Source organism: Myotis lucifugus, unplaced genomic scaffold, assembly GCF_000147115.1.
Source record: "Myotis lucifugus unplaced genomic scaffold, Myoluc2.0 scaffold_128, whole genome shotgun sequence".
Taxonomy (NCBI): domain Eukaryota; kingdom Metazoa; phylum Chordata; class Mammalia; order Chiroptera; family Vespertilionidae; genus Myotis; species Myotis lucifugus.
In genome coordinates, this window is record NW_005871176.1 from 3,517,313 (window position 1) to 3,541,085 (window position 23,773).

Genomic DNA, 23,773 nt, shown 5'->3' on the forward strand with positions numbered 1-23,773 from the left:
AATCAGCTAGGGGGTTGATCCTGTGGTCCTAGGTCTGTTCTCTCCTGCCCACGCATCCTGGGGCCTGGGCAGGAAGTGCCATTTTCAGCCTTTACTCCTGTGGAGCCTCCAGGAATGGGGCCCAGCCCTCAGCCAAGGCCTCCTAGACCTGAGATCTCCTAGAACCAGGACCCCCTGTTCCCCTTCCCCAAGTACTCACCAGCCGAGCTGGAACCCCGGCAAGCTGAGTGCTGGGCTCTGCTTCTCCATCTCTACTGCTGATGCTTTAACCACAGCTTCCAGCCCCACGTGGTGGCAGGTTGCCTGGCAACACCTTAAACACAGGCCCTGCCTGCTGGGAGGGGCCCCCAGGGGCTGCTCTGCCCCCTCCTGGGATCACTGCTATGGCTTTCTCATCCCTCTGGAGCATGACGGCCCTTCTTGTGGTCTCCCCAGGCCTCGGATCCCCGTGACACTCAACATGAAGATGGTGATGCCCTCCTGGTGAGTTTGGAGACGGGCAGTGGGAGCTGAGGGGGTTGTAGGGGCTGGCTGGGGTCTTCCTGCAGCTGCCAGTGCCTCTACTTTCCCAGGTTTGACCTGATGGGGCTGAGTCCAGATGCCCCTGAGGACGAGGCTGGCATCAAGAAGGCAGCAGAGAACAGTAAGGCCCCAGCCCCTCAGCATGCTCGCTCTGCCCCACCCCCACGCCTCCAGGAAAGCGCTGGGCAGCACCTCTGTCTGGTTCTTTTCCTGGGGGCCCCTCCAGCGCTTTCCTCACCCAGTCATGCCCCCTCCCCCCAGTAAAGGCCTTGATTGAGCACGAGATGAAGAATGGGATCCCTGCCAATCGGATCGTCCTGGGAGGCTTTTCACAGGTGAGGGGAGAGGGAGGGTGGTGGCTAGTGGGTAGGTGAGTTGTGCCCTCATGACTTACTGTCTCCTTCCTTCAGGGTGGGGCCCTGTCCCTCTACACGGCCCTCACCTGCCCGCATCCTCTGGCTGGCATTGTGGCGCTGAGCTGTTGGCTGCCTCTGCACCGGGCCTTCCCCCAGGTGAGTGTCTCCATGACCCCTCTCCTGCCCTGGGCGTCTCCTGCTGGCATGGGGATTGTGCTGAAGCACTGGTTTTGCCTCGAGTCCTGTCTGGCCCACAGGCAGCCAATGGCAATGCCAAGGACCTGGCCATCCTTCAGTGCCATGGGGAGCTGGACCCCATGATTCCCGTACGGTTTGGGGCCCTGACAGCTGAGAAGCTCCGGTCCGTTGTCACACCTGCCAGGGTCCAGTTCAAGACTTACCCAGGTGTCATGCACGGCTCCTGTCCTCAGGTCAGTGGTAAAGGGCCGCTTCCTGCTCCTACCCCTCCTTCCTTCCTCCCTCCAACCGGAGCCTCTGACAGTCGCCCTCCCCGCAGGAGATGGCGGCCGTGAAGGAGTTTCTGGAGAAGCTGTTGCCTCCTGTCTAACCAGAGTGGCTGGCCCCCAGCTCACAGGGGACCCAGCACGTGTGGCACCATCTTGGATCTGAGCCGGTCGGGCCCCGGTCCCCACCCTCCCTGACCCATCCTCTTCCCACGGGCCTCTGAGGCAGGCAGGCCCAGGTCTAGCCAGGCCTTCCTTCCTGGCTTTAGCCACCTGGCTGTCAGCAGCAGGGGTTGGGCTGCTTTCTCCCATTTTCCTGAAGGTGGGCCCCTGGCAGCAGTATTGGAGGGGCTGTAGGCAGCGGGAGAAGGGGCCCAGCCGCTGACCCACTCACTCAGGACCTCACTCACTAGCCCCGCTTTGGGCCCCCTCCTGTGACCTCAGGGTTTGGCCCAAGGGGCCCTCCCAGTCCCCATCTACCCCCTCCCAACTGAGTTTGCCCAGATAATCGTGCGTCTCTCCACTCCAGCTGCTTCTCAGTCATGAATGTGTCCGTGACCCATGCCCCTGCTGCTGTGGCTACTGGCCCGGGCAGCAATGTTGGTGAGGGGCAGAGTCCTTGGAGGGGGCCTTTCTTCAGCCCTTTCTGGTTTGGGGGCTGGGCCCTGCCTCCCCATTACCTTCCTCCCCCGCAGGCCTGGAGCCTGCAGGGCTGGACTGAGGCTCAAGGTCTCCCCAGCTGTGTCACCCCATGTTGTCCCCACTCTAGGGCCAGGGGAGGTAGGGAGAAGTTGTGTCTCGTCTTCTGTCTCCATGTGGTTTCAGGTGTTTTTCTTGTTGTGTCCTGGATTCCGATAAAATTAAAGAAATTGCTTCAACTCTCAGGCCTGTCTGATTCTATTCAAGTGGGAGGGAGAGACCGTGTGTGAGAAAATGCTCCAGTGTAAGAAAACCTTTTATTTTAAATACTTTGGAGAGTGCCTTCACAGCAGTATAAATTAGTGCCTGGGAGTAGGGTGCTGGGCTCAGGACCCTGCCTCCCCCCTCGCTCTTGGTGATCCTGATGGGCTCCCAGCCCCTGGGGAAGAGAAGAGTTAGAGACCACTGACTCCTCATCATCAGAGCCCTTGGCCTCATGCCTGTGGGCTGGGCGGGCCTGGCTGGGGTTTGAGGTAGGGCAGGCCCTGAGGCCCCTGGGTCCTGCCAGATGCTGGAGAGCAGCAGTTGTTTCTGTTTTCTGTCTGTGGTCGGAGGGTCTCAGGCCTGTGCGCCAAAGCCGGAAGGATTCTGCTTCTGCCAGCGCCATAGATCTTCACCTGTGATAGGGCAAGGTGTGCGGTCAGGGTCCACATTGGAATGCAGGGCCCCACCACCTCGGGTAGCCCAGTGTAGGCACACCCAGACCCAGTCAGCCCCTCCTAGCCCCTAGCTCTCTCCCACAGGTTGGGCTAGCACTCACACATCCTGTCTAGCCCTAAGGCTGCTGTCCAGCCCAGCTCCTGGAGGGCCAGGCTTGGGTTGGCGTAACAGGCAGCCACGTCACCTTCCCGCCGTGCCACCACCTTGTACGGGATCTGCAAGAGAGGGGACAGCTGCAGCCCCGGCCTCACCCAGCCAGCTGCTGACCTCAAGAAATGGAGGTGCGGGGCTGCAGGGCAGGGTCTCTCTCGAAGGCACATAGCGCTAAAGCAGGTGAGTAGATGCAGTGCCCCTCGGGTAGGCTAGTGGGAGGGGCCGGGTATACTGCTGAGAGTCAGGTGGGACGGGGCAGGGTAGGTCTACCTTCCTCCCGGAGGCCTTCTCCATGGCCTGGACCATCTGTAGCACCGAATAGCCTGTGCCGGTTCCCAGGTTGTAGATCTGCCCAGGAGAGAATAGGTATGTGGAGAGGGCGGGACTAACCACCGCTCTTGTCCCCCGTTTGCCCAGGACTCCACCTCTCTCCCCTCCCCACGTCTTCTTTCTCCCTACCCGGCAGCCACACTGATCCTTCAGTTTCCTCAGGGCTGCGATGTGGCCCTTGGCCAGATCCACTACGTGGATATAGTCCCGGACGCCTGCAGAGGAGGGGTTGGGTGGGAGGGTTCAGTACAGTCTATCCCACTTCCATCTCCCTCGTGGCTCCCACTCCTGAACCCTGACCCTGGGCTCACCTGTGCCGTCCTCTGTGTCGTAGTCGTTGCCAAAGACATTCAGTGCCTCCCGTCGCCCAATGGCCACCTGGGGTGGAGATCAGCTCAGCTCTTCCCCCCACACCAGCTGTGCCCCTCACCTCTAGGGGCTGAGGAAATGCTCCCTCCCCTTCTCCCTTACCTGGGAGACATAGGGCATGAGGTTGTTGGGGATGCCCTGGGGATCTTCACCAATGCAGCCCGAGGCGTGGGCGCCTGTGGGGTTGAAATATCGCAGCAGCACTGCATTCCAGGTCTGCGGGACACAGGTCAGAGGATGGGGGTGAGGGGGGGTGAGGGTACAGGCTGTGTCCCAGCTCAGTGCAGAGGCCTTTACCTCTGATGTCCCCCTGTGCCTATTCCCTGTCCCTGGCAAGGAGCAGGGGGATCGACCCTTCCCAGGTGCTGTGACCTTGCGCCGTCACTGCTGCTTCCTGAGCTCTAGCGTCCTCCTTGGTGGGGGTTGCTTAGAATCCCATCTGTAGGCTCACAGCAGGCTCATGGGGGCAGAGCCAGGGGGGGTCAAGGGGAGCCCTCACCTTGTCTGCCTGGCACAGGTCCCGGATCATTTCCTCGATGAAGAACTTGGACTTGCCGTAGGGGTTAGTACAGCCACCGGTGGGGTGGGCCTCGTCCAGGGGCAGGTACTGGGGGTTCCCATACACGGTAGCCGAGCTGCTGAATACCAGGTTCTTCACCCCGTGCGCTCTCATAATCTGGCCGTGGGGGGCGGTATCAGTTATTCCCAGCCCCCCTACTCCTTCACAGGTGGGTGGGGCTGAGGTACGGGCACTCCCATGTACAGATGGGGAGACTGAGGCGGAGAGGTAGACGTGTCCAAGATGGTACAGCTTTGGGCCTGCCTGACTCTACCCCCTTACCCACTGTTTGGCACTGCCCACCAGGCTAGGGGCCCTCCCAGTGTCTGTCCTTGCCCCACGTCTCACCTCCAAAAGTTGGATGGTTCCTGTCAAGTTAACTCTGTAATAATCCAGAGGCTTCTGCACTGACTCGCCCACGGCCTTGAGCCCCGCAAAGTGGATGACCGCCGTAAAGCTGTGCTGCGGGGACAAGCAGGGTCAGAGCTTGCTTTAAAGGGCCCGGCCCTCAGCAGTGCCCCCTGCCTACCTTCCAAGCCCCCCACCTTCTTGAAGAGACTCTCCAGGGCTGCCTGGTCCAAGATGTCCATCTCCTCAAACTCCAAAGAGCGGCCTGTCAGCTCCTGAACCCGCCGCAGGCTCTCGGGCATGGACCCCGCTCCTGGTCGGACACACAGGCCATCAAAATCAGAGATGGGGCCTGGAGACTAGCCAGATACACCCCCCTTGGAGGTGGTACCCAGGGTTTTCCTTCCGTCCCCTCCAGAAGCCCAGCCCCACCCCACACTTACCGCGGATGGCATTATGGAAGTTGTCGATGACCACGGGTGAGTAGCCCGCCTCCAGCAGCTCCAGCACCGTGTGGCTGCCGATGTAGCCAGCCCCACCGGTTACCAGCACCTTTTCTGCCATTGCACCTGGACCAGAACACAGAGCCTCAGAGGTGGCTGAGGCTGGGCACTCAGCCTTCCAACTGGAGTCTGGCCTCGGAGGGGAGCGGTAGTGTGTCCTAGTTAATAGGGTGGCTCTGGCGTCAGCCCTGGTCCAAGTCTGGATACCATCATGTTCTGGCCTGAGGCCTTGGAGATCACTTATGTGCAATCTGGCTCCTGGGCCCTCGCTGTACTCAGCCCCCCTGACTTACTCCCTCAGGGGTCAGCTGGGAGGAAGCAGGAAATTACCAGGTGGTTTCAGGGTGGGGTCCTCTGCCAGGCAGCTGAGCCCAGCTCTGGGGCTGCAGCACCGCTGTCCTGGCGGTGGCCCCACCCCACCCCAGGCCGGCCAGCCAGATCACTCGGGTTTGGAGCTAAGGATCCCGCCCAACTGTAGTCCTCACTGAGCTGGCCGGTGAAGACGTGGCCTTGGCATCCATTCCACTGCAAGGTGTGCACCCCGCCCTGAGCAAACTCAGCGCAGGGGGGATGGAGGGAGAAGGAAGCTCCAGACACTGAGGCCTTTCACGGGGGAGGCCTGGCCCGCAGCCGCCTCCTGCCAGGCTGCCTCCAATGCCTCCTGGGCTCATCCAGCTCCAACCAACTTGGCTGAGCGGCCTCCCTGTTCCGGGCGCATTTTTGCATTATTTTCCTGAGTTCCCCCAGCACCCTGATGAGGCAGATATTATCACTGGCGCCTCACAGACAGGGATAGTAAAGTCAGGGAGATAAGTAATTTGCCTGCGGTCACAGCTTGTGGTAGCTGGGCTAGAATCCGGATCTCCAGGCTCTCACGCCAGCCCCTCGCCCAAGCATTTAGTCCTTTACCCACTGCTTCCCGCTGGACTCTGCCCCGGATGCCGAACCTCCCCCTCCCCCGCCCTCACTCCGCCGAGGTCCGCGCACTGTGCGGAGCCCCAGAAAGTGTTCGCGGAGGGTGCCCTGAGAGGCAGAAAGGTTGGTGAAGCGGTCAGCCCGTACCGGCCGGCGGGGCGACCCAGCTCAGCTGTCGCGTCCTTGGTCTCCCCAGCCTGCATCCGGGGTGGGAGGGGGCGCTGGGTCCCCGGCAGGAATTTGGGTCCCGGCTAGGAGCCGGCCGCGCCAGGAGCCCCCAGGCTGGGAATGAATGACCCCGGGCCACCCCAGCCACGGCAGCGGGAGCTGGGCGCCACGGGGCGAGCGCTGGCGGCACAGCCCGGCCCCCGAAACTCTCCCCCGCTCCCCGCGGACCACCGGCCCCTCGCGAGCCCGCCCGTCCGGCCCCGCACTCCTTCTCCAACCTGCCTACGATCGCGCGTCCGCGCTGCCTCCAGCGGTGCCACCTCCGAACTTCGGACCCTTTAAGGGCCCACAGCCCACCTAGTCCCGCCTCCTCCCCGCCCTCCGCGAACGTGTCAATCGGAAAACCAAACTACGGGCGCCGCGGGGACCAGGGAGCAGCCGGTTGGAAGGCGCCTGCGCCGACGCGCTCCTACGTAGGCCAGCGGTGGCCGGTGCCACTGGTGCCGGGCGGCCCGCCCGAGGAGCCGAGCGGCGGAGGTCCGCCCCGTGGTGGGTGCCCGGGTCCCGCGCCAGGCGCGAGCGCTCGTCCCGACCTGGGAGCAGGTGAGGGCAGCGCGCCGGGAGATGGGCTTGTCGGGGCGCCTGGCCGATGAACCGTGGCGGGAGCTACAGGCCGGAGCGGGGCCGACGAGCCCGTCTCCTGGCTCCTCCGCAGGTGCTCCAGCCCTTTCTTCGGCTGTGTGGAGACACAGCCGCTAGAACAAAGGCAAGAAGGGGCCCCGGCGCTGGTCGAAGGGAAGTCTAGTTGGAAAACCCACTAACCTGGAGGGACCCTGAAACTGGAGGGTTACGCGCCCACTGCGCACAGCCTTCACACAAACTGTAGGCCCCCTGCTGCTGGGAATGGTTCGTCGTCACCTGCTTCCCAGTGCGTTAAAAATGGTTGTTTCTGTTTAAGATAAAGGTAGGGCTAGGGAATGATGTGTATAAAGGCATGGCATACTAGTGATGAAACCCGAGCAAAGAAATAAATGCACAAGTGTTCCCCCAAACCTGGAAAGCTCTGGCCTGCCAAGGACGGCGACCGGCAGAGCCTGAGGCACAAGGAACTAAGGGACGCAGGCTGGCTCTAGCCCAGACCCAGAGGAGCAATGGCCACTGCTGCCTGGGGGAGCTTGTGCAACAGCCCCGGTCAGAGCCAAGAGTAAGCCCCAAACCACCAATTCCCAGTCGCTGCTTTTGGGGCTCAGGTGGAGAAACGGAGAAAAATCCAAAGATTAGTCTGCATTTCCCCCTCAGTGCGAATAAAGATGTTTTATTCCTCTGCTCTCGTATACACACATCCGCAGAGCACTGGAATGGTTCCATGTCATTAAACCTTTAATTACATAGCTGTTTTCAAAAACCACGTTCAGAGTGGAGGTTTTTCAGAGGGGCTAAGTTGTCAGGTGGCCAATGCAGAAGCTCAGCCCTCATCCCTTCAGCAAATGCCCTCTGCCGGCTCAGGGAAAACCGTCCATGCCTTTTGCCCTACGAAGTCAGAGAGCAATGGCACCAAGGCCATGGCAGAGCTGCGCTGTGTAGCCACCTGGCAGATGTCACCCAGAGGTAAGACTTGGGGATCAACCCAAGCAGGGACCTGGGTTCCCAAGTGCCCTCAACTCCTGGGTCCATGGTGAAGGGAGGCCTCTCAGTCATACTTAGGTGTCCTGGTGGTGAGGTGCCTGTTCCTGTTCCGGTCATTCCCATTTCCGTGTGTCCATCAGTGAATCATCAGACGTGCCCCTATTCCCGCAGTCCCTAGAGCTTCAGGTGGGCAAGGGGCTCACAGTTTACAAGTAGCCTGGGCCACTTTGGAGCTGGTTTTTCTGTTAAGGGCTTGACAGATAAAGGCCCCAGCTTCCAGGAGCTTCTGGAAAGTTCACGCCCTTTGAGAAACAAGTTGGAAGATGCAGTAAGTCATGATATGCCCTCAATACCCAGGGAAACATCACATTGGACAGATAACTCTGATACTGAAAAAATAAAGGTGGCCCTGGCCGGTGTGGCTCAGTTGGATGGAGCATCCTTCCGTACACCAAGAGGTGGTGGGTTTCATTCCCAGTCAGGGCGCATGCCCGGCTGCAGGTTCAATCCCCCATTGGGGGCGTGTGGGGGAGGCACCCAAACAAGGTTGGGGGGGGGGGCTCTCTCTCTCTCTCTCTCTCTCTCTCTCTCTCTCTCTCCCTTTTTTTTCCTTTTTAAAAAAAATTTTTTTAAATGAAAAGAAAAAGTAAAGGTGAAGCCAGGCTCTTGTTCCTTTAATGATGGACCCCAGCTAGCTGCCTGGGAGGTCATGTCCTTTGGGCATCCCCCCCCCCCCCCCCCCCCCGACTCTCCTTGTATAGGATGCCTCAGTCTGTGTCATGCCACCACCAGAATAGGAATCTCTGTCAGTCTTGTTCAGTACTCCATCTCCAGGGCCTAGCACAGGGCCTGGCCCACAGTGGTCAAAAGGTACATATTGAAGCAATGAACTGAGGCAGAGGGAGTAAAAACACCTCCTGAAAGGGCGACTCCAGAAAACCTGTTCATAGCAATAGCTCCTATTTACTGATGTGTACTATGTGCTCAGTTCTGGGCTAAGCATTCTACGTTTTCGTAGTTCATCTTCATAACGGCCCTACAAGATAGGTGCTATTATTATTCCCATGTCGTAGGCCCAGAGAGGTGAAGTCATTTGTCAGGTCACACAGCCTGTGAGTGGCAGGACAAGGTTTTAAACCCAGGTCCATCTGATCCCAAAGCACAGCTGCTGTGCTTCCGGTCCACACTGGCTGCCCTTACTGACTCTGACAGAGCCCTGGGGGCTAATTCCACTGCCTCCTTCTACAGAGAACAAAACAAAGGTCTAGAGACAACGGACTCATTTCAGGTCACACACCTGACCCTTTTGGGGGGCTCTTTCCTTACACCCTGGTGCCTCCTTAAACCAAACTGTCAAACTCACACGGAGAGCCTGGCCTTTTCCGGGCCTGGATCACCCACACTCTGCTATCTCAAAAGTACACAATAATCCCCTGGCACCCTTCCCCTCTTAACTGCTCCTCCTTCCCTCTTCCACCGGCCCCCAAAAAACAACTAAACAAGCCCATCAGCTTCTGTCCCCTGTTAGTTCAGGGCTGTGGCCGCAGGGGCAGACAAGCTTACCGTGTGAATGCCCAAGCCCTCCAGCATGTAGACCAGGTCCTCGGTGGCCAAGTTTCCCGATGCCCCCTGTGCATAGGGACAGCCTCCAAGTCCTGCCACAGAAGAGTCCACGACACTCACTCCCATCTGGAGACGAAAGGATGGTGACAAGGCTGTCACTGTGGGGGCCAAAGCCGACAAAGCAGGTCCTTATAAACCTCCCAACTGTCTGCTGCCTGAAATTCCACTGCAAGTTATTCATTCCTTTGGTTTCTGATTCTGTTAAAGTGGAAATCCCACTGAAAGAGAGGGTGTTCCTCTTTTTAGCTCCGGGCCAGTGTGAGGCTTTTTGGTGTACACTGTTTCCTCTGCCAGGAACATCCCTACTCAGTTCCTTCAATGGTTTCAAGGTTCCCTCTTACCCTTAAGGTCTCAGCCTACAAGTCACTTCCTCAGAGAGGCCCTTCCTGATCACGGACCTCAAGTCACCGCCTCCCACTGAAGGGATTTCAGATTCCTGTTGTTTACTGTGATTCATTTATGCACCCTCCCTCACAAGGCTGCTCTCTAACCCCAGGGACCCAGGCCATTTCCCCAGGTCAGTCATCTCCTACTCTCTTAGATGACTGTTCCCTTTCTCCTCCTTAAACTTCTAACAGACCTTAACACATTGCGTACCGCATAGAAATCTCTAAGACATACGCCAGGGACCGCACGTTTCTGGGCAAACTGCACGTTATTTAAATCATCATAATGCACTTTAGGTGTTGTTTTTCAATAATTATAACATTTTTATTTACAAAAACAAACAATTAAAGTTCCTAGTACTTTTTTAACGTATGGTACTGCGTAAAACATTTTTCTCTATGAAGAGGGACCAAACAAAATTTACATAAGTATCTAGATTCGCTCCTTTTTCCATGGGCGTGAAAAACGAGAACACTCGTGAGCGGTCCTTAACAGATGGCGCGCGAAACACGAGAAAACTCCTGAGCGGTACGAAATGTGTTAACAACCTTGACAACCACAACTCTGAGAAAATAGACCCAGAAAGTAATAGAATCACCTGAGACATGAGCCTCTCCTAAAGACAGCAGGGTAGAATGAGACTAATGCTCCAGCAAGGTAGCCTGTGGTCAGACACTGAGAACGTTCCTTCTAATGGGCAGCCAGGCCATGGACTCCTCATACAGGACCAGCCCACAAGAAGCAAGCCTCAAGGGAAACCCAACCTGAAGTTTCAGTCCAATCTCTGGGAAGCAGCATTAAGGCTCTCCCTCTGACCTCTGCCTACCTCCCTACTGCCTGGCTCCTTGCCTGCTGCTCCCACAGAGGCGCTCACACACTCAAACCCGCATGTCATCCAGGACCAGGGCCCAGTAGTCCTCCCCAAACCCTCCCTCAGTCTCACAATGCAGTGCTGCCCAGCCACCTCTGCTCCCTGTTCAACTGCTGAACTTCGTCAGGTCCTTCAAGCCTCGCTTAGGCCTCTTCTGGCAAATCCTCTCTGACCTCTCCGCTGGGGTGAGGACCTTCCTCAGCATGTGCTTCCTTCGAGCATTTGTCATAATGCATGAGGATTATCCCCTAACTCCTGCACTGTCGCCCCTAACACACAGACATAAGAACTTTTGGGGCAGGGTCACATGTCTATGTCCATCAGAGTGAGCCCAGGGCCTGTCACACAGGTACCAGCATTCAGCACAGTGAAGGCTTGCTGAAAGCACAGATGAAACACAGGTGTCCTGCCACCACGTCTTTTGGGAGAATGGACACATGCCTTTCTCCTGGGACATGCCTGTATTACCTGCAGGGCCATCAAGGTGTTGGCCAGAGCCTGGCCATAGGTGTCATGACAATGGACAGCCAGGGCAGACACGGGCACCTCGTGCATGACAGCAGACAGCATATCCTTCATGATCCCAGGGGTGCCCACGCCGATGGTGTCCCCCAGGGAGATCTCATAGCAGCCCATTGAGTACATCTTCTTGCTGACCTGGGAAAACAAACAGGCACTTGGAGGACATCAGATTCCCCAGCCAAGGGTCCAAGGCTCCGAAACAGGGGTCCTTGGCCTGTCCAGAACACCTCCATGTCTGAGCACTAAACCAACCGGGTCACAGGCCCCTTACAACTTTGAGTGGAATGATATTCCTCATTCTTCTCGTCAGGACACCGGACGTCAGGGGCAGGCTCTGGGCTCCGACCCCTATGCTTTCCTCCCAGCCGGGTCTCAAACTCCAGTCCTTCCCTCACCGCCTTCATACACTGTGGCAGACTCAGCCACTGGAATCAGTAAAACTGACCCCTTTCTTGTAGTCTTATCCTTGGTGGGAAGGTCTGTGAAATCAGGGGCCAGAGGTGCCAGCTTTATAATTTTAACAGAAGTATGTAACTATTTAAATGTTTAGAAGCCCATTTACAAAGCCCTAAAATCACTGCAAAACCAGAGCAGTGTAAGCCCGGCCCAAGGAGATGCTTCCCTACACCGTGCAGCTGAGAAGGCGGAGGAAGGATGTGGCGGGGCCAACACTCAACAGTGGTCTGCGGCACAAAGGAAACGGTGAGGAGGGACAGCAGCCCGCAGCCTGCGGGGGCAGGCGGGCAGCGGAGGAGCGGCTCTGGAGTGAGCCGACGCTGGGTTAAAATGGCAGCTCTGCACTCACTGGCTGTGGGATCCTGGCCGGGGACTAACTTTCCTGAGCTTCAGTTTCTGCTTCTGAAAACAGTGGCAACAGGAGGCTGAACCGTGAAGCACAGCAGTCACTCTCAATCCCGGATGCCACACCGACCATTCCTCATTTTTGGATGCTACCTGGTTTTGGGGAAGAGCAAGCGGGCTTTGGAGGTAAACGAGATGGGGGTGGAGACCCGGTGGCACCATTGGCAACCTGCATGGCAAGTTAGTTAGTCTCAACAATAATACCGAATTTGCAGGGTGGTTTTGAGGACTAAATACCATGAGCTCTTGTGTCGCTCACGCTCAAACTCAGTTTCCACACTGTGTCCTCAGGGCTGACTTGGTTGCTGCTCAGAGGATGTGAAGTGGCCTCTCTGACCAAGACAAGGCACAGCAAAAACCCTGGGCGGGGGTTGTGGGGGGCGGGGGGTCCTCTCCAAAAAGGATTATCACCTCAATTATTGCCTGTCCACTAACCAGACTGGAAACTCAATTGGAGGCATTTTACTCTGCGGGGAGGGCAGGGGTGTTAACAAGGAATCAGTGACCCATCAGGAAAGGGTGGTGAGGGGAACCTATGCACTCAGGGGCAGGCAAGGAAGCCAACCTCACAACCCCCCACCCTGACACTCACACACACCTCAGCTACTTTGGCTGGGGAGATCTTCCCTTCATAGGGGCATCCAAGCACACAGGAGACGTATCTGTGGGAAGACAGGGGAATGGTGTCAATGCCCCTGGCTTCTTTGGTCAGCAGGGCTGAGGCAGGGGGGCTGTCTGACACACATTCCTGGTTAGCCGGAAATCAAAACCTGAACCTGGGCAGGAGGCCAAGTGCCTGGAAAGGCTAATTCAATGATGTGGAGCCAGAATGAAGGTCGTGCCGCTTAGTGCCGGAGGGGGCAGTGGAGAGCCACTGCAGGGAAGGGAGGGACTAACAGGCCCGCAGTTCAGGAAGCAGGGGTGGGTGGCATAGGTTCTGGAGAGGCAGCCAGAGACCAGCAGGAAGGAGGAGCTGGAGAAGGCACTATGGGCAGGCACCTGAGCCGTACAGAGGTGGGGTGAAGCAGAGCATGGCCCAGAGTAGCTGGGGCCCATACGCACCGGAGGGGACCAGGGACCCATGAACCCAAAGGCAGGGATAAGAGCTGGCTGGCCTGCTCTGGTGAGCTGCCAGACAATTCATTCACTCATTTATTCAACTGATATTTACCAGTTGCCCACTATGGGCCAGGCACTAGGGAAGCGCAGTGAGCCAGACTGACAAGGACCCACCCTCACTGTGCTTATTTCAAATCCGGGAGATAGCTGATTAAGGACAATCAATGAGATCATCTCAGAAAGTGATGTGCTACGAAGGAAAGGACCGGGAATGCGCCAGGAGCAAACAGAAGAGGCCAACAGTGGCTGGGTGCCGCAGGAATACCTCTGGGAAGACAGGACGCTGCAGCTGGGAGACGGGGACAGCCACAGGAAGAGCATTCCCGGCAGAGAGGGCCCAGTGCAGATGCCCTGAGTTGGCAGAGCAGGTGTGTTCAAGACACCGAACAAAGGAACAGCTGAGGCACGGAGAGCAAGAAGCAAAGAAGTAGGACATGAGGTTGGAGAGTTGGGCATGGGCTTCATTACGGGTCATGTTAACTACGGTAAGAAGTTTGGGTCTTGGATGGAGGTGGCTCCTATTTCCACCCACACCATTGGGCCAGGGGCTCCACTAAAACCTTTTAGAGTCTACAAAACTATTCTGCATATTCAGAGGCATAACAAATATTTCGTGGTTAAATAACTTCAGCCTCAAAGATCTCAGTATATTTTTCTTTTCTGTTTTTTAAAATTCTCATCAGAGGATACATTTTTTACTGATTTTGGGGGAGACAGAGAAAACATTTATGTGACAGCGAAACATTGATCAGTTGCCTCCCCTACACACCCTGATCCAGGATCGAACCCACAACCTGGGCATGTGGCCTGACCGGAAATCGAACCTACAATCTTTTGGTGTAGGGGATGACACTTCAAACAACTGAGCCACTTGGCCAGGGCTCAGTATAGTTTTCCATTTAAATTTTCCCCCTTATTTTCCAATCGTTGCTGAGCAGGGAAAAGAGAGATACTGAGAAAAGAGCACAGGCTTGGGTGCAGGCAGACCTGACAAGCCCCTGCTTCCCCATCCATCCATCCATCCATCCATCCATCCATCTGCCCATTGGTTCCTGAGCACCTACTGTGTGCTGGGCCTTGAGTTGGGAGAGGGGCACACCTGGACAGAGAGAAATGTGGGTTCAGTCTAGCGGGGTGGGAGGCAGGAGATGATTTAACAAGTAGCCAAGTGTTATGTTAGAGGATGTCTAAGGGACTATGGGAGCCCAGAGGAGGAGCACTACCTCCAGGTAAGGGGCAGAGAAAGCTTCTTGGAGAAACTGGCATCCGTGAGGGGCCCTGAAGGGTGAACAGGAGTTAGTCCTGACAGTTAGGATACAGGAGGAAGAGAGTGCTGAGACTATGGGAAGTGTGTATAAAGGCCCAGAGGAAAGGAACAGGTGACAATGAAAAGACGTTCCAGTTGGGCAGGAAGGGAGCAGTAACCAAGGAGGCTGCTCGGAGAGCAGAGGCTGACTCACACAGGGTCTTGTGAGCCAAGTGGAGTTGGGAGTCACTGTAAGGTGTCTAACCAGGAAGTGATATGGTCAGATGTACATTTTTTTTTTTAAATCAAGGGTGTTTTTATTGATTTTTAGAGAGAGGGGGAAGGGAGGGAAGAGAGATGTGAGAAACACTGATCAGTTACCTCCCATATTCCCCCAACTAGCAATCGAACCCACAACCTTTATTGGTGCATGGGACAAAGCTCCAGCCAACTGAGCCACCTGACCACGGCCAGATGTGCACTTTTGAAAGCACTCTGGCTGCGATTTGGACAGCTGTGTGACCTTACAGCAGACTCTTCGTCCTTCCTGAGCCTGTCTTGTCACCTGTAAGTGGGGCAAGTCCCTTCCTTGCTGGCCAGTTGTGAAGTTACATATGACGATTCCTGGCACTGCTGCTCTTAAAGATGTGGTCTGGCCCTGGCCGGTTCGGCTCAGCGGATAGAGCGTCGGCCTGCGGACTCAAGGGTCCCGGGTTCGATTCCGGTCAAGGGCATGTACCTTAGTTGCGGGCACATACCCAGTGGGGAGTGTGCAGGAGGCAGCTGATCGATGTTTCTCTCTCATTGATGTTTCTAACTCTCTATCCCTCTCCCTTCCTCTCTGTAAAAAATCAATAAAATATATTAAAAAAAAAAAAGATGTCTCTGGAGGCTTAAGAGGCCTAGGGGATTCTTTGGGAACGTGTGAAGCCTTGGTGGTGTAGCCAAGAGTAAACTGACCTCCACAAAACGGGTCTAGTCCTGTCCTACTAGATTTCCTCTGGTGAACTGACCCAAAGACCAGGTTTGGAGAAAGTGCTTGCTAGGATTTCTTGTGACCACATCTACTTGGGAAAGGATGTCACGGTGTGGAGCTTAGGCTGTCTGCCCACAGGATGAGCTGTGGGGGAGGGTCACTTGGGTCAGAGTCTGGTACTGGCCAGAATGGTACTGAGGAAAAGACAGGCAGCACCGAGGTGGTCTGACTCACCCCCGCACAGGGATACCGGCTGCCTGAGCTGCCTTCAAGACTTGGTCAAACCGCTGCAAACTTTCATCTATGGAGCAGTTGATGTTCTTCCTGGTGAAGAGCTCGGAGGCAGCTCCGAAGATGCTCACTTCCTTCGCTCCAGCAGCCACCTGCCAACAGCCAGGGAAATTCCTTTTAGCATTTTCCTCTTCAAGGAACCCCATAGTGGCAAAACCCTTGTCTTAACGTGAATTTTATGATATATGAATGTTATGGATTGAATTGTGTCTCCCCAAAAAAGGTATGTTGAAGTCCTAAACCCCAGTACCTCAACATTGTGTTCTTATCTGGAAACAGGGTCATTGTAGAAATAATTTATTAAGATGAGGCCATATTGGTTCCTTTCTAATATGACTGGTGTCCTTATAAGACAGTGGCCATGTGAAGACAGAGAGACACAAGGGGAAGGCCAGTGAAAATGGAGGCAGGGATTCGAGCGATGCACCTACAAGCCAAGGATGTCAACGATTGCTGGCAGTCACCAGAAACTAGAAGAGAGCATGGAACAGATCCACCCCAAAGCCCTCAGAAGAAACCAACCCTGCTGAAACCTTGACTTCAGACTTCTAACCTCCAGAACTGTGAGAGGATACATTTTTGTGATTTTCAGCCACCTAGTTTTTGGTATTTTGTTATGGCAAGCCTGGAGAATTAAAACAGTGAATTATCTACACTAATAAAAGAGAAACATGGTAATTGGCGTACGACCGCTACCCTTCCCATTGGCTAATCACGGACAATATGCAAATTAGCTGTCAGCAAAGATGGCGGTTAACCGACAACCAAGATGGCGGCTAATTTGCATACTGCCGGCAGGATGGGGCAGCGCCATTGTGCCTGCCCCTCCGCCATCCAGGCCTGCTATCTGTGACCTGGATGGCGGGGGACCCTCCCCCACAGCTCATCCTGTGGGCAGGATGGCGGGTGACCCTCCCCCACAGCTCATCCTGTGGGCAGACAGCCTAAGCTCCACACCGTGACATCCTTTCCCAAGTAGATGTGGTCAGAAGAAATCCTAGCAAGCACTTTCTCCAAACCTGGTCTTTGGGTCAGTTCACCAGAGGAAATCTAGTAGGACAGGACTAGACCCGTTTTGTGGAGGTCAGTTTACTCTTGGCTACACCACCAAGGCTTCACACGTTCCCAGGGCTGGTGGGGCGTGACCGCAGCTGTCCCCTACTGGCTAAGACCCCAACCGGCTCTCCCACCAGCAGACCTTCCACCCGCAGTCATGCCCCCCAGACCCGCTGCTGCCGGCAGACCAAGGCTGGGGAGGCAGAGGCCCCCAACCCGCTCCCCGCAGCAGACTAGGGCTGGGGAGGCGGCTGCTGCAATCGCCCGCACTCACGCCCCAACCCGCCTGATCGCCCCCGACCCGCTCCCGATGGCAGACTAGGACTGGCGGGTAACCCTGGACCCGCATTCCCGCGGGCAGACCCGGGCTGGCGGGGCGGCTGGGGCGACCGCCCACAGTCACACCCCCAACCCGAGAGAGCGGGGAGAGGGTGGGGGGAGGGGGCGATCACCCTCACTCACGCCCCCAACCCACTGGCAGACCAGGGCTGGCGAGTTGCCCGGGACCCGCATTCCCCTGTGTGCACCTGCCCGTGGGATCGCAGCCGGGATCACAAGCAGGAAAGGGCAGTCTGCAGCCAGCCCCTGTGTGCACCTGCCCGTGGGATCGCAGCCGGGATCACAAGCAGGAAAGGGCAGTCTGCAGCCAGCCCCTGTGTGCACCTGCCCGTGGGATCGCAGCCGGGATCACAAGCAGGAAAGGGCGGTCTGCAGCCAGCCCCTGTGTGCACCTGCCCGTGGGATCGCAGCCGGGATCACAAGCAGGAAAGGGCGGTCTGCAGCCAGCCCCTGTGTGCACCTGCCCGTGGGATGCAGCAGTGATCACGGAGCAGGAAAGGGCGGCCTGCAGCCAGCCCCGCTGTGTGCCTTTCCCTAGGTAGCCCTGGGGATCCCACAGTAGGGAAGGGCGCCCCACCCGGGCCACAGCTCAGGGGAGAGTACAACATGCAGTGGAGGCCAGGAGCCTGAGTGATCAACAGAGAGGGGCGCCTGCTTGAAGCCTTCAGGGTGTGGCTGGTGGTAGGCCTCCAGCAGACGCCGCGCACACACACACACACACACACACACAGACACACAGTGCCTACTCTGAGCTTCCAATGTGGCTGGGAGCAGACCACCAGTGGACACACACACGGCAACTGCTTGGAGCCTATGTGGCGGGGCTGGGGGCAGGCCCCCAGCAGACACACACACACATGGGGACGGCTGCACCGAGCCTCTGCTGCCAGACTGTGGCCATCAGTAGGACATCCACTGAGGGCTCCAAGACTGAGGGGCAGGCTTGGCTGAGGAAACCCCATCCCCCAGTGCACGAATTTCGTGCACCGGGCCTCTAGTCTTATATAATAAAAGCCTAATATGCTAAATGTCCGGTTGTCCATTCAACCAATCAAAGCATAATATGCTAATGATATGGTAAGGCCTCTCAACTGCTCGCTATGATGTGCACTGACCACCAGTGGGCAGACACTCTAACCGGTAGATTAGCTTGCTGCTGGGGTCCGGCCGATAGAGACTGAGCGAGACATGCCAGACACGCCCTGGAGCCCTCCTGCAGTCCCTTCTCAGCTGGTCAGCCTTGGGTGTCGCTCCCTGGCCCTGATCAGTTCCACTCCCCCGCCCAAGTGCATGAATTTTGTGCACTGGCCTCTAGTACCTCAATAAGAAAGAAACCTTGGCCTTCCCTCGGGGACCTGCTATGACCACTCTGGAAGTCAGTCACTCCTAAAAGAAGCTTTTTGCCTCAATTTGGAATCAATATCTCTAACGATGTTCTCATATAAAGTTATAAGAAAGTTGGCAGATTCTAGCAACTACTGATGAAGCTCTATGGAGTGCTTGCTTACCTTTCTCTAAAGAGGAAATGAGTAAGAGCAACAACATTGATTAAGCACTTATCTTCCACCAGGCTCTTGCTAAGAAATTCATGTGCATTTTATCTTCTGAAATCTTCACAATGTTACCCTATCACAAAGCCTATTTTATAGGCGGAACCTGAGGCCTATCAAGACCACAGAACTGGGAGTGGCAAGGCCAGGACTGCCTTGTCTGACTGCTCACCACCACTGGAGACAACCTTCAGACAGATGTCCCAGGACAGGGACTGAGGCCCAGGGACAAGGCAGGGATCAGTGCCATCCATCTCATTTCAGGGGCCCCACCAACAAGCTTACCGCTGCCTGATAGCCTTTGAAATTTGGGGTCAGGACTGGGTAGTTGATGCCAGGAAACTTCTGGATGCCCTTCAAGACTTCGATGTGGTCAGCCATCTGGAACCAAAGGAGACATGGCAGAGTCATTACCAAGGGCAGGCCGAGAGCTCAGGTACACAAAACTGTTTATCACAAGATCTCTGTTCTCCAGGCCCTTGGAGAATAAGTCCTTCTGCAGAGCTGAGTCTCCCCAAGGCCTTTATTATTTGTGTGACTGCTGATGGGCCAGGAGGCCCCTGGGTGTGGGCAATGGCCCCAATTCCTCCATATGGCTAATACTGTCAGCTGTACAGAGCAGTGACCGCAGTAACAACACTAGCAGCCGTTACTGAGAACACACTCCAAGCCGAGCACTGGGCTCAGCTCCTCTGTGTTATCCCATCAGCTGGGACAGGACCTTTCTCCCCACGACTGTCTCTGTGAAGCAGGCAGAATCCACGGGCCAGGCCTAGAAATTCTAGCTTTCCAGGGCCAGAAGAGGTCACCTTCAACCTGTAGAGGGATGGCCTTTAGCAAGGTCACCAAGCAATTCGGGGGCAGAGTCCAGACTGAATCCAAGCCTCCTGCCTCCCGTGTTACAGACCTCTGAAAGCCAGAGACCAGGAAACCTATGTTCCTGACTTCTAATTCCTCTTCCAGGGCAACTGCAAACCTTTCCATCCCTCTCATCTGAAAATCTCTCACTGAGGGCGGGGACTCACCTGGGGAACCCACTTGGGAGACACAAAGCTGGTGGCTTCTATAACGGGGAGTCCTGCTTCAGAAAGCATGTCTATCATCCTGATTTTCACTGGAGTAGGGACGATATTCTGGAATGGAAAGACAAACACTAGAAAAGACAGCTCAGCAAAGTTGGGAAGAAAATGGCCTCAGAAAGCAGTGCCTGTTAGTTCAAAGTTTTTGCTACAGCAAACACTTCACTATCTCAACTTTTAAACACTAATATGAATTCACATGTAATCCTCACCAATAGATAAGATACAAAGCGTCTTCAAATTCTACAGATAGATAGCATTTTGCAGTGGAGGCAGCTTATCATCTGAAAGGGCGTTAATACTTACATGGAAACCATATTTTTCTGCCATACAGGCTTTTTCTTAACTGAAAGTTTGTTAATTAGTTACCCCATCATAAACAAACGGAGAGCAATGTACCCTGGCCTGAAAGGGCAGAGATGACTAACCTTCTGGTTCTTATGAGATGGGGCCCCCAAAGTATTACATCCTCCTTTTCCATCTCCCAAGTGGCACCTGATCTCATCCTCACATGGTCAGCCTACAGTTTCTCTCCCTCCCCCACCATGTCTAGTTGCTAAGCAGCTTCTATAGGTCCCTCTTTCCAAATCTAATACCATTAGTCCATCATCCCATGTATATTATGGCCTGGTCTCACTCCACCAGTTCATCCCACAGGAATCATTCTAGAACACTTTCCACTGTCTCACTCTGCCACTCAAAAGCCTTCCATGGCTCCCTAGTGACTACAGGACCAGGTAAAAAATCCTAAGGATTTCAGGTCCCTCCCTAGCCTCCCCCACGATTTCTCTTGCACTGCTTTAATGTAATCTATTCCACAGATAATTCTGAGAGCGCTTCATATTCCAGGGATTGTCTAGGTGGTAGGCCGTACTGCAATGAGCAGACAGACATGATTCTGCCCTCATGGGACTTATAGTTTTTGTTTCTAGCACATGCTCAACATTAAAATTAGGCTGGTCTACTTAAAAAAAAAAAAGCTTTCTTAATGAAAAAATAGTCAATACAGGATTGTTTTGAAAACACATGCCAAAAAAAAAAAGAAAAAAAAAAGAAAGAAAACCACCCTTAACACCTCCCAGATATGTAACTTTCTAGATCTGTGCAGTCCAGTATATTAGATACACGGTTATATAAATTTAAATTTAAGTGACATGAAAATAAAAATTCATGCTAGTCACATTTCAAGTGCTCAACAGCCACATGTGTTTGTCTAGTGGCTACCACATGGGACAGCTCTGGAACATTTCTGTTCTCAAGTCTGGAACATTTCTATCTTACAGGAAGTTCTACTGGACAGCACTCCTCCAATTTTCTTGAGGTTGTAAGGAACATCCCCAAGGTTAAATCTCTGCGTGTGGCCTTCATGACTTCCTTTGGATAAATCCTCCTACAAGGAATTGCTGGATCTAAGGCACGCCCTCCCCCTCACACCACACTCCCCCAGCACTCATTGTCCACCCCACCCCACTGGGCCTTGAAATGGACCTGGGGCTACCACACCGGTTGCATCGCCATCGTAGACTGTTTAGCCGGCACGGGAGCCTGCCGTTCTCCCCACCAAGCCCGAGGCTGGGCAGAGTGGTCGTGTCTTGCATCGATAGCTCTGTCAGTCCATCCCTGCTGCACCTACCCTACCACACGAACTCTCAACGCTCAGAAACAACTTTGGTGGTTGATTTCCAACTTTACCTTTTCATTTTGTAGTCCATCTCGGGGACCAACTTCCACAATTTTCACCCGCTTTGGGAACGTACTCACAGATGAGGTGCTGACCTTTGGTTTAAAAGGATAAACAAAAAGTAAAACAGGAACAGATGGTCACAGTTCCCCAGGGGGTGCACACACACGAGGAAGAGGCGATGTGACCACCCCCCCAGTTGGGAAGGACTGAAAGCACTTTGATTTTTCCCACGGTGACTAACGGGGCTTGCTGTGCAATATATTAGGGTGGTGTTTTACCATACTTTTTTGGGTAAATTTGTGGAACTCATTATTTATTTATTAAAAAAGATTTTAACTGGCTTGTAGAGAGACAAAGACATCGACTTGTTGCTCCAACTCATTCATACACTGGTTGATTCCTGTACGTGCCCAGACCCGCCCAGAACCTGCAACCTTGGCTTATCGGAGGCCTCTGACCAACTGAGCCGCCCCGCCAGGGCTTGGAACTCACCTACAATAATAAAAGCTTAATATGCTAATTAGACCGGACGTCCTTCCGGACGACCTTCTGGATGAAGCTGGGGCTTCGAGGGAAGCCTGGTCTGGGGTCTGGAAGCCGTGCGGGCAGCCGGCAAAGGAAGGGCTACTCTTGCACGAATTTCGTGCATCGGGCCTCTAGTATTGTAATACTTGAACAGATGTAAACACCTAACTTACACTCCTCTTGTTCCTTTCTGCCTGTGTGACTAACTGTGGATGTTGCATAATGAAACCAAATAAACCCATGAAGGGGCGGGGGGGGATCCCCCAGAGGGGCAAATCTGAAGGAATGGATCCATTTTCGGAATACTGGCCCCGGAACCAACATTTCTCACCGTTGGACTCACCTCTGGTCTGTTCTAGAATTAAGAGCAGAAGGACTATTTTCACTTAGAAGCGGGAATAACAAGAGCCAGGCTCCCCGCGCAGGCCCATCTCCAGCTTCCCGCGCCCGGGCACCCCCACCGCCCAGCAGGCGCGCAGTAGGCGAAGCCGGGGCGACCCTGCTGCTCCCTCGGAAGCGGGGCGACCGGCGACACTTCACAAGCAAGAGCTGGAGAGGCCGCGGCGCAATGAGAGGGAGAAAGGTGCCAGGGTCACGCGAAAGCGCCTTGAGCAGGGAATTAGGGCACCGGCAAGTCGCCCCCCTCTGGGCCTCAGTTTCCCTCATGACCCTCAGGGATTTGGGGTACACAGACGGTCTCAGGCCTGAGGAGCTCTCCGGCTTCACTTCTCAGAACAGCCGACACAAGCCACGCCCCCGACCCGAGCGTCACGGTGCAGAATGGCCGCCCGTCCCCGGCGCGGCACTTACAGCCCTGACGGACGCCAAGCCCACCAGTCTCTGCCGCAGCGACCCCCTCATTGTCGCCATCTTGGCTCAGCTGACCCGGCGGAGGCCGGGTGAGGCCCGGGGGCCCACGTGACTACACACCTCCAGGTGGGCGTGACGTGTGACGCCCTACGCTGGCCCCGCCCCCAGCCCCTCCGCCTCGATTCCTCCCGGCCGGTTCTTCCGGACCGTTCCCGGGTGATTCTAAGGTCCGTGTCATTGCCCGGTGAAGTGAGACCTAGGACTGTAAAGATGAACAAAAATTAGCCAAAGCTTTTGTCTTCATAGGCTGAGCCTGGAAGGTGTGGGAAGACATAATAATGTCGATGAAAGAATGGTCAGTCTATAGAAAACTCATCGTTTGAGCCAAATTTTGAGGACATGCCAGGAAGCAAAATCTCAATGGATTAAGTAAATGCTCTGAAGAATTGCGGTTTTGGAACTTTATACATTAGAATCAAAGAAGGCGCCGTAAGGAGGGTTATATGAAATCGATTGGTGGTAGATGAAGGCACTAGAGCCCTAGCCGGTTTCGCTCAGTGGATAGAGCATCAGCCTGCGGATTCCGGTCAAGGGCATATACCTTGGTTGCGGGCACATCCCCAGTAGGGGGCGTGCAGGAGGCAGCTGATTGATGTTTCTCATGATGTTTCTCTCTATCCCTCTCCCTTCCTCTCTTTAAAAAATCAATAAAATATATATTTTTAAAAAGGCACAAGAAACAAAACAAAAACACTAACAAGAAAGCAGAACAGTAGGAAATTTCTAGGATTGGATTAAAAGCAAAACAGAAAGACACTTCCTTTACATTGGTGGGTACAGGATAGTTAATAATTAACATGCACAGTACATAGGGGTGGTATGTGGACAGTAACAATGAGGAGCTCGCTCTGTGGTCTCCTGCTCTGTTGGTCTTGTGCTTTGGTGCCAGAAGTTGTGCCTCTCACATTTCAAAGTTACGTTATACTAGACACACAAAGACGATAAATACATAGGCTCAACGTACAAACTGACCTTTGTCAAGTAAGCTACAGGCCTATGATGTGACTAACCACCATGACCCACTTTAGTTAGGAAATTTTATGTTCAGACCATCCTGTATGGTTATTTTCGGTCACCAGTTTGTAAGGCCTGCCACGTGCCT

At 54.8% G+C, this 23,773-nt stretch overlaps 3 protein-coding genes across 12 annotated transcripts in view; 1 reads left to right on the forward strand and 2 right to left on the reverse strand.

Annotated features, from left to right (window-relative positions):
• Nucleotides 1–2,220, forward strand: part of LYPLA2 (lysophospholipase II) — a 2,819-nt gene extending 599 nt beyond the window's left edge. The window contains exons 4-9 of the mRNA XM_014460216.1: nt 11–483; nt 573–643; nt 784–857; nt 933–1,034; nt 1,136–1,309; nt 1,396–2,220. Of these exons, the coding sequence (XP_014315702.1) occupies nt 11–483; nt 573–643; nt 784–857; nt 933–1,034; nt 1,136–1,309; nt 1,396–1,446 (945 nt within the window). The 3' untranslated portion in view covers nt 1,447–2,220. The remainder of the gene's footprint in view (nt 1–10; nt 484–572; nt 644–783; nt 858–932; nt 1,035–1,135; nt 1,310–1,395) is intronic.
• A 59-nt stretch (nt 2,221–2,279) lies between these two features.
• GALE (UDP-galactose-4-epimerase) lies at nt 2,280–6,234 on the reverse strand. 4 transcript variants are annotated; one of them, XM_014460303.2, is made up of 11 exons: nt 6,026–6,234; nt 4,904–5,029; nt 4,658–4,773; nt 4,461–4,574; nt 4,053–4,229; nt 3,656–3,769; nt 3,496–3,562; nt 3,314–3,399; nt 3,125–3,202; nt 2,802–2,916; nt 2,280–2,658 (listed from the first exon to the last, which is right to left on the reverse strand). In XM_014460303.2, the coding sequence occupies exons 2-11, from the start codon at nt 5,022–5,024 to the stop codon at nt 2,600–2,602; spliced, it is 1,047 nt and encodes a 348-aa protein (XP_014315789.1). In that variant the 5' UTR covers nt 5,025–5,029; nt 6,026–6,234; the 3' UTR covers nt 2,280–2,599. The 4 variants fall into 4 exon arrangements, with proteins under 4 accessions (XP_014315789.1, XP_014315788.1, XP_023614106.1 ...); XM_014460302.2 differs by lacking the exon at nt 6,026–6,234 and adding an exon at nt 5,294–5,377; XM_023758338.1 differs by lacking the exons at nt 4,053–4,229; nt 6,026–6,234 and having other exon boundaries at nt 2,285–2,658; nt 4,904–5,265.
• Nucleotides 6,235–7,341: 1,107 nt separating this feature from the next.
• Nucleotides 7,342–22,739, reverse strand: HMGCL (3-hydroxymethyl-3-methylglutaryl-CoA lyase). Of its 7 annotated transcripts, none has more exons than XM_023758346.1 (10): nt 22,612–22,723; nt 22,145–22,156; nt 21,285–21,368; nt 19,539–19,646; nt 18,799–18,894; nt 15,512–15,660; nt 12,529–12,598; nt 11,022–11,210; nt 9,236–9,361; nt 7,342–7,974 (listed from the first exon to the last, which is right to left on the reverse strand). In XM_023758346.1, the coding sequence occupies exons 1-10, from the start codon at nt 22,669–22,671 to the stop codon at nt 7,918–7,920; spliced, it is 951 nt and encodes a 316-aa protein (XP_023614114.1). In that variant the 5' UTR covers nt 22,672–22,723; the 3' UTR covers nt 7,342–7,917. The 7 variants fall into 7 exon arrangements, with proteins under 7 accessions (XP_023614114.1, XP_023614112.1, XP_023614113.1 ...); XM_023758344.1 differs by lacking the exon at nt 22,612–22,723 and adding an exon at nt 22,342–22,573; XM_023758345.1 differs by lacking the exon at nt 22,612–22,723 and adding an exon at nt 22,342–22,568 and having other exon boundaries at nt 12,535–12,598.
• Nucleotides 22,740–23,773: the final 1,034 nt, after the last annotated feature.

Bases quoted from the DNA above. Each gene is read 5' to 3' on its own strand.
- GALE (XM_014460303.2), bottom strand. From the start codon at position 5,024: ATGGCAGAAAAGGTGCTGGTAACCGGTGGGGCTGGCTACATCGGCAGC. The intron at 3,203-3,313 runs GTAGGGAGAAAG...TCTCCTGGGCAG, and splicing joins AGGATCAGTGTGGCTGCCGG to ATCTACAACCTGGGAACCGG. The intron at 2,917-3,124 runs GTAGACCTACCC...CCTCTCTTGCAG, and splicing joins AGAAGGCCTCCGGGAGGAAG to ATCCCGTACAAGGTGGTGGC.
- HMGCL (XM_023758344.1), bottom strand. From the start codon at position 22,467: ATGAGGGAAACTGAGGCCCAGAGGGGGGCGACTTGCCGGTGCCCTAAT. The intron at 19,647-21,284 runs GTAAAGTTGGAA...TTTCCATTCCAG, and splicing joins ATGGACTACAAAATGAAAAG to AATATCGTCCCTACTCCAGT. The intron at 7,975-9,235 runs GTAAGCTTGTCT...TGTTTCTCAAAG, and splicing joins AGGGCTTGGGCATTCACACG to GGCGTGAACTTTCCAGAAGC.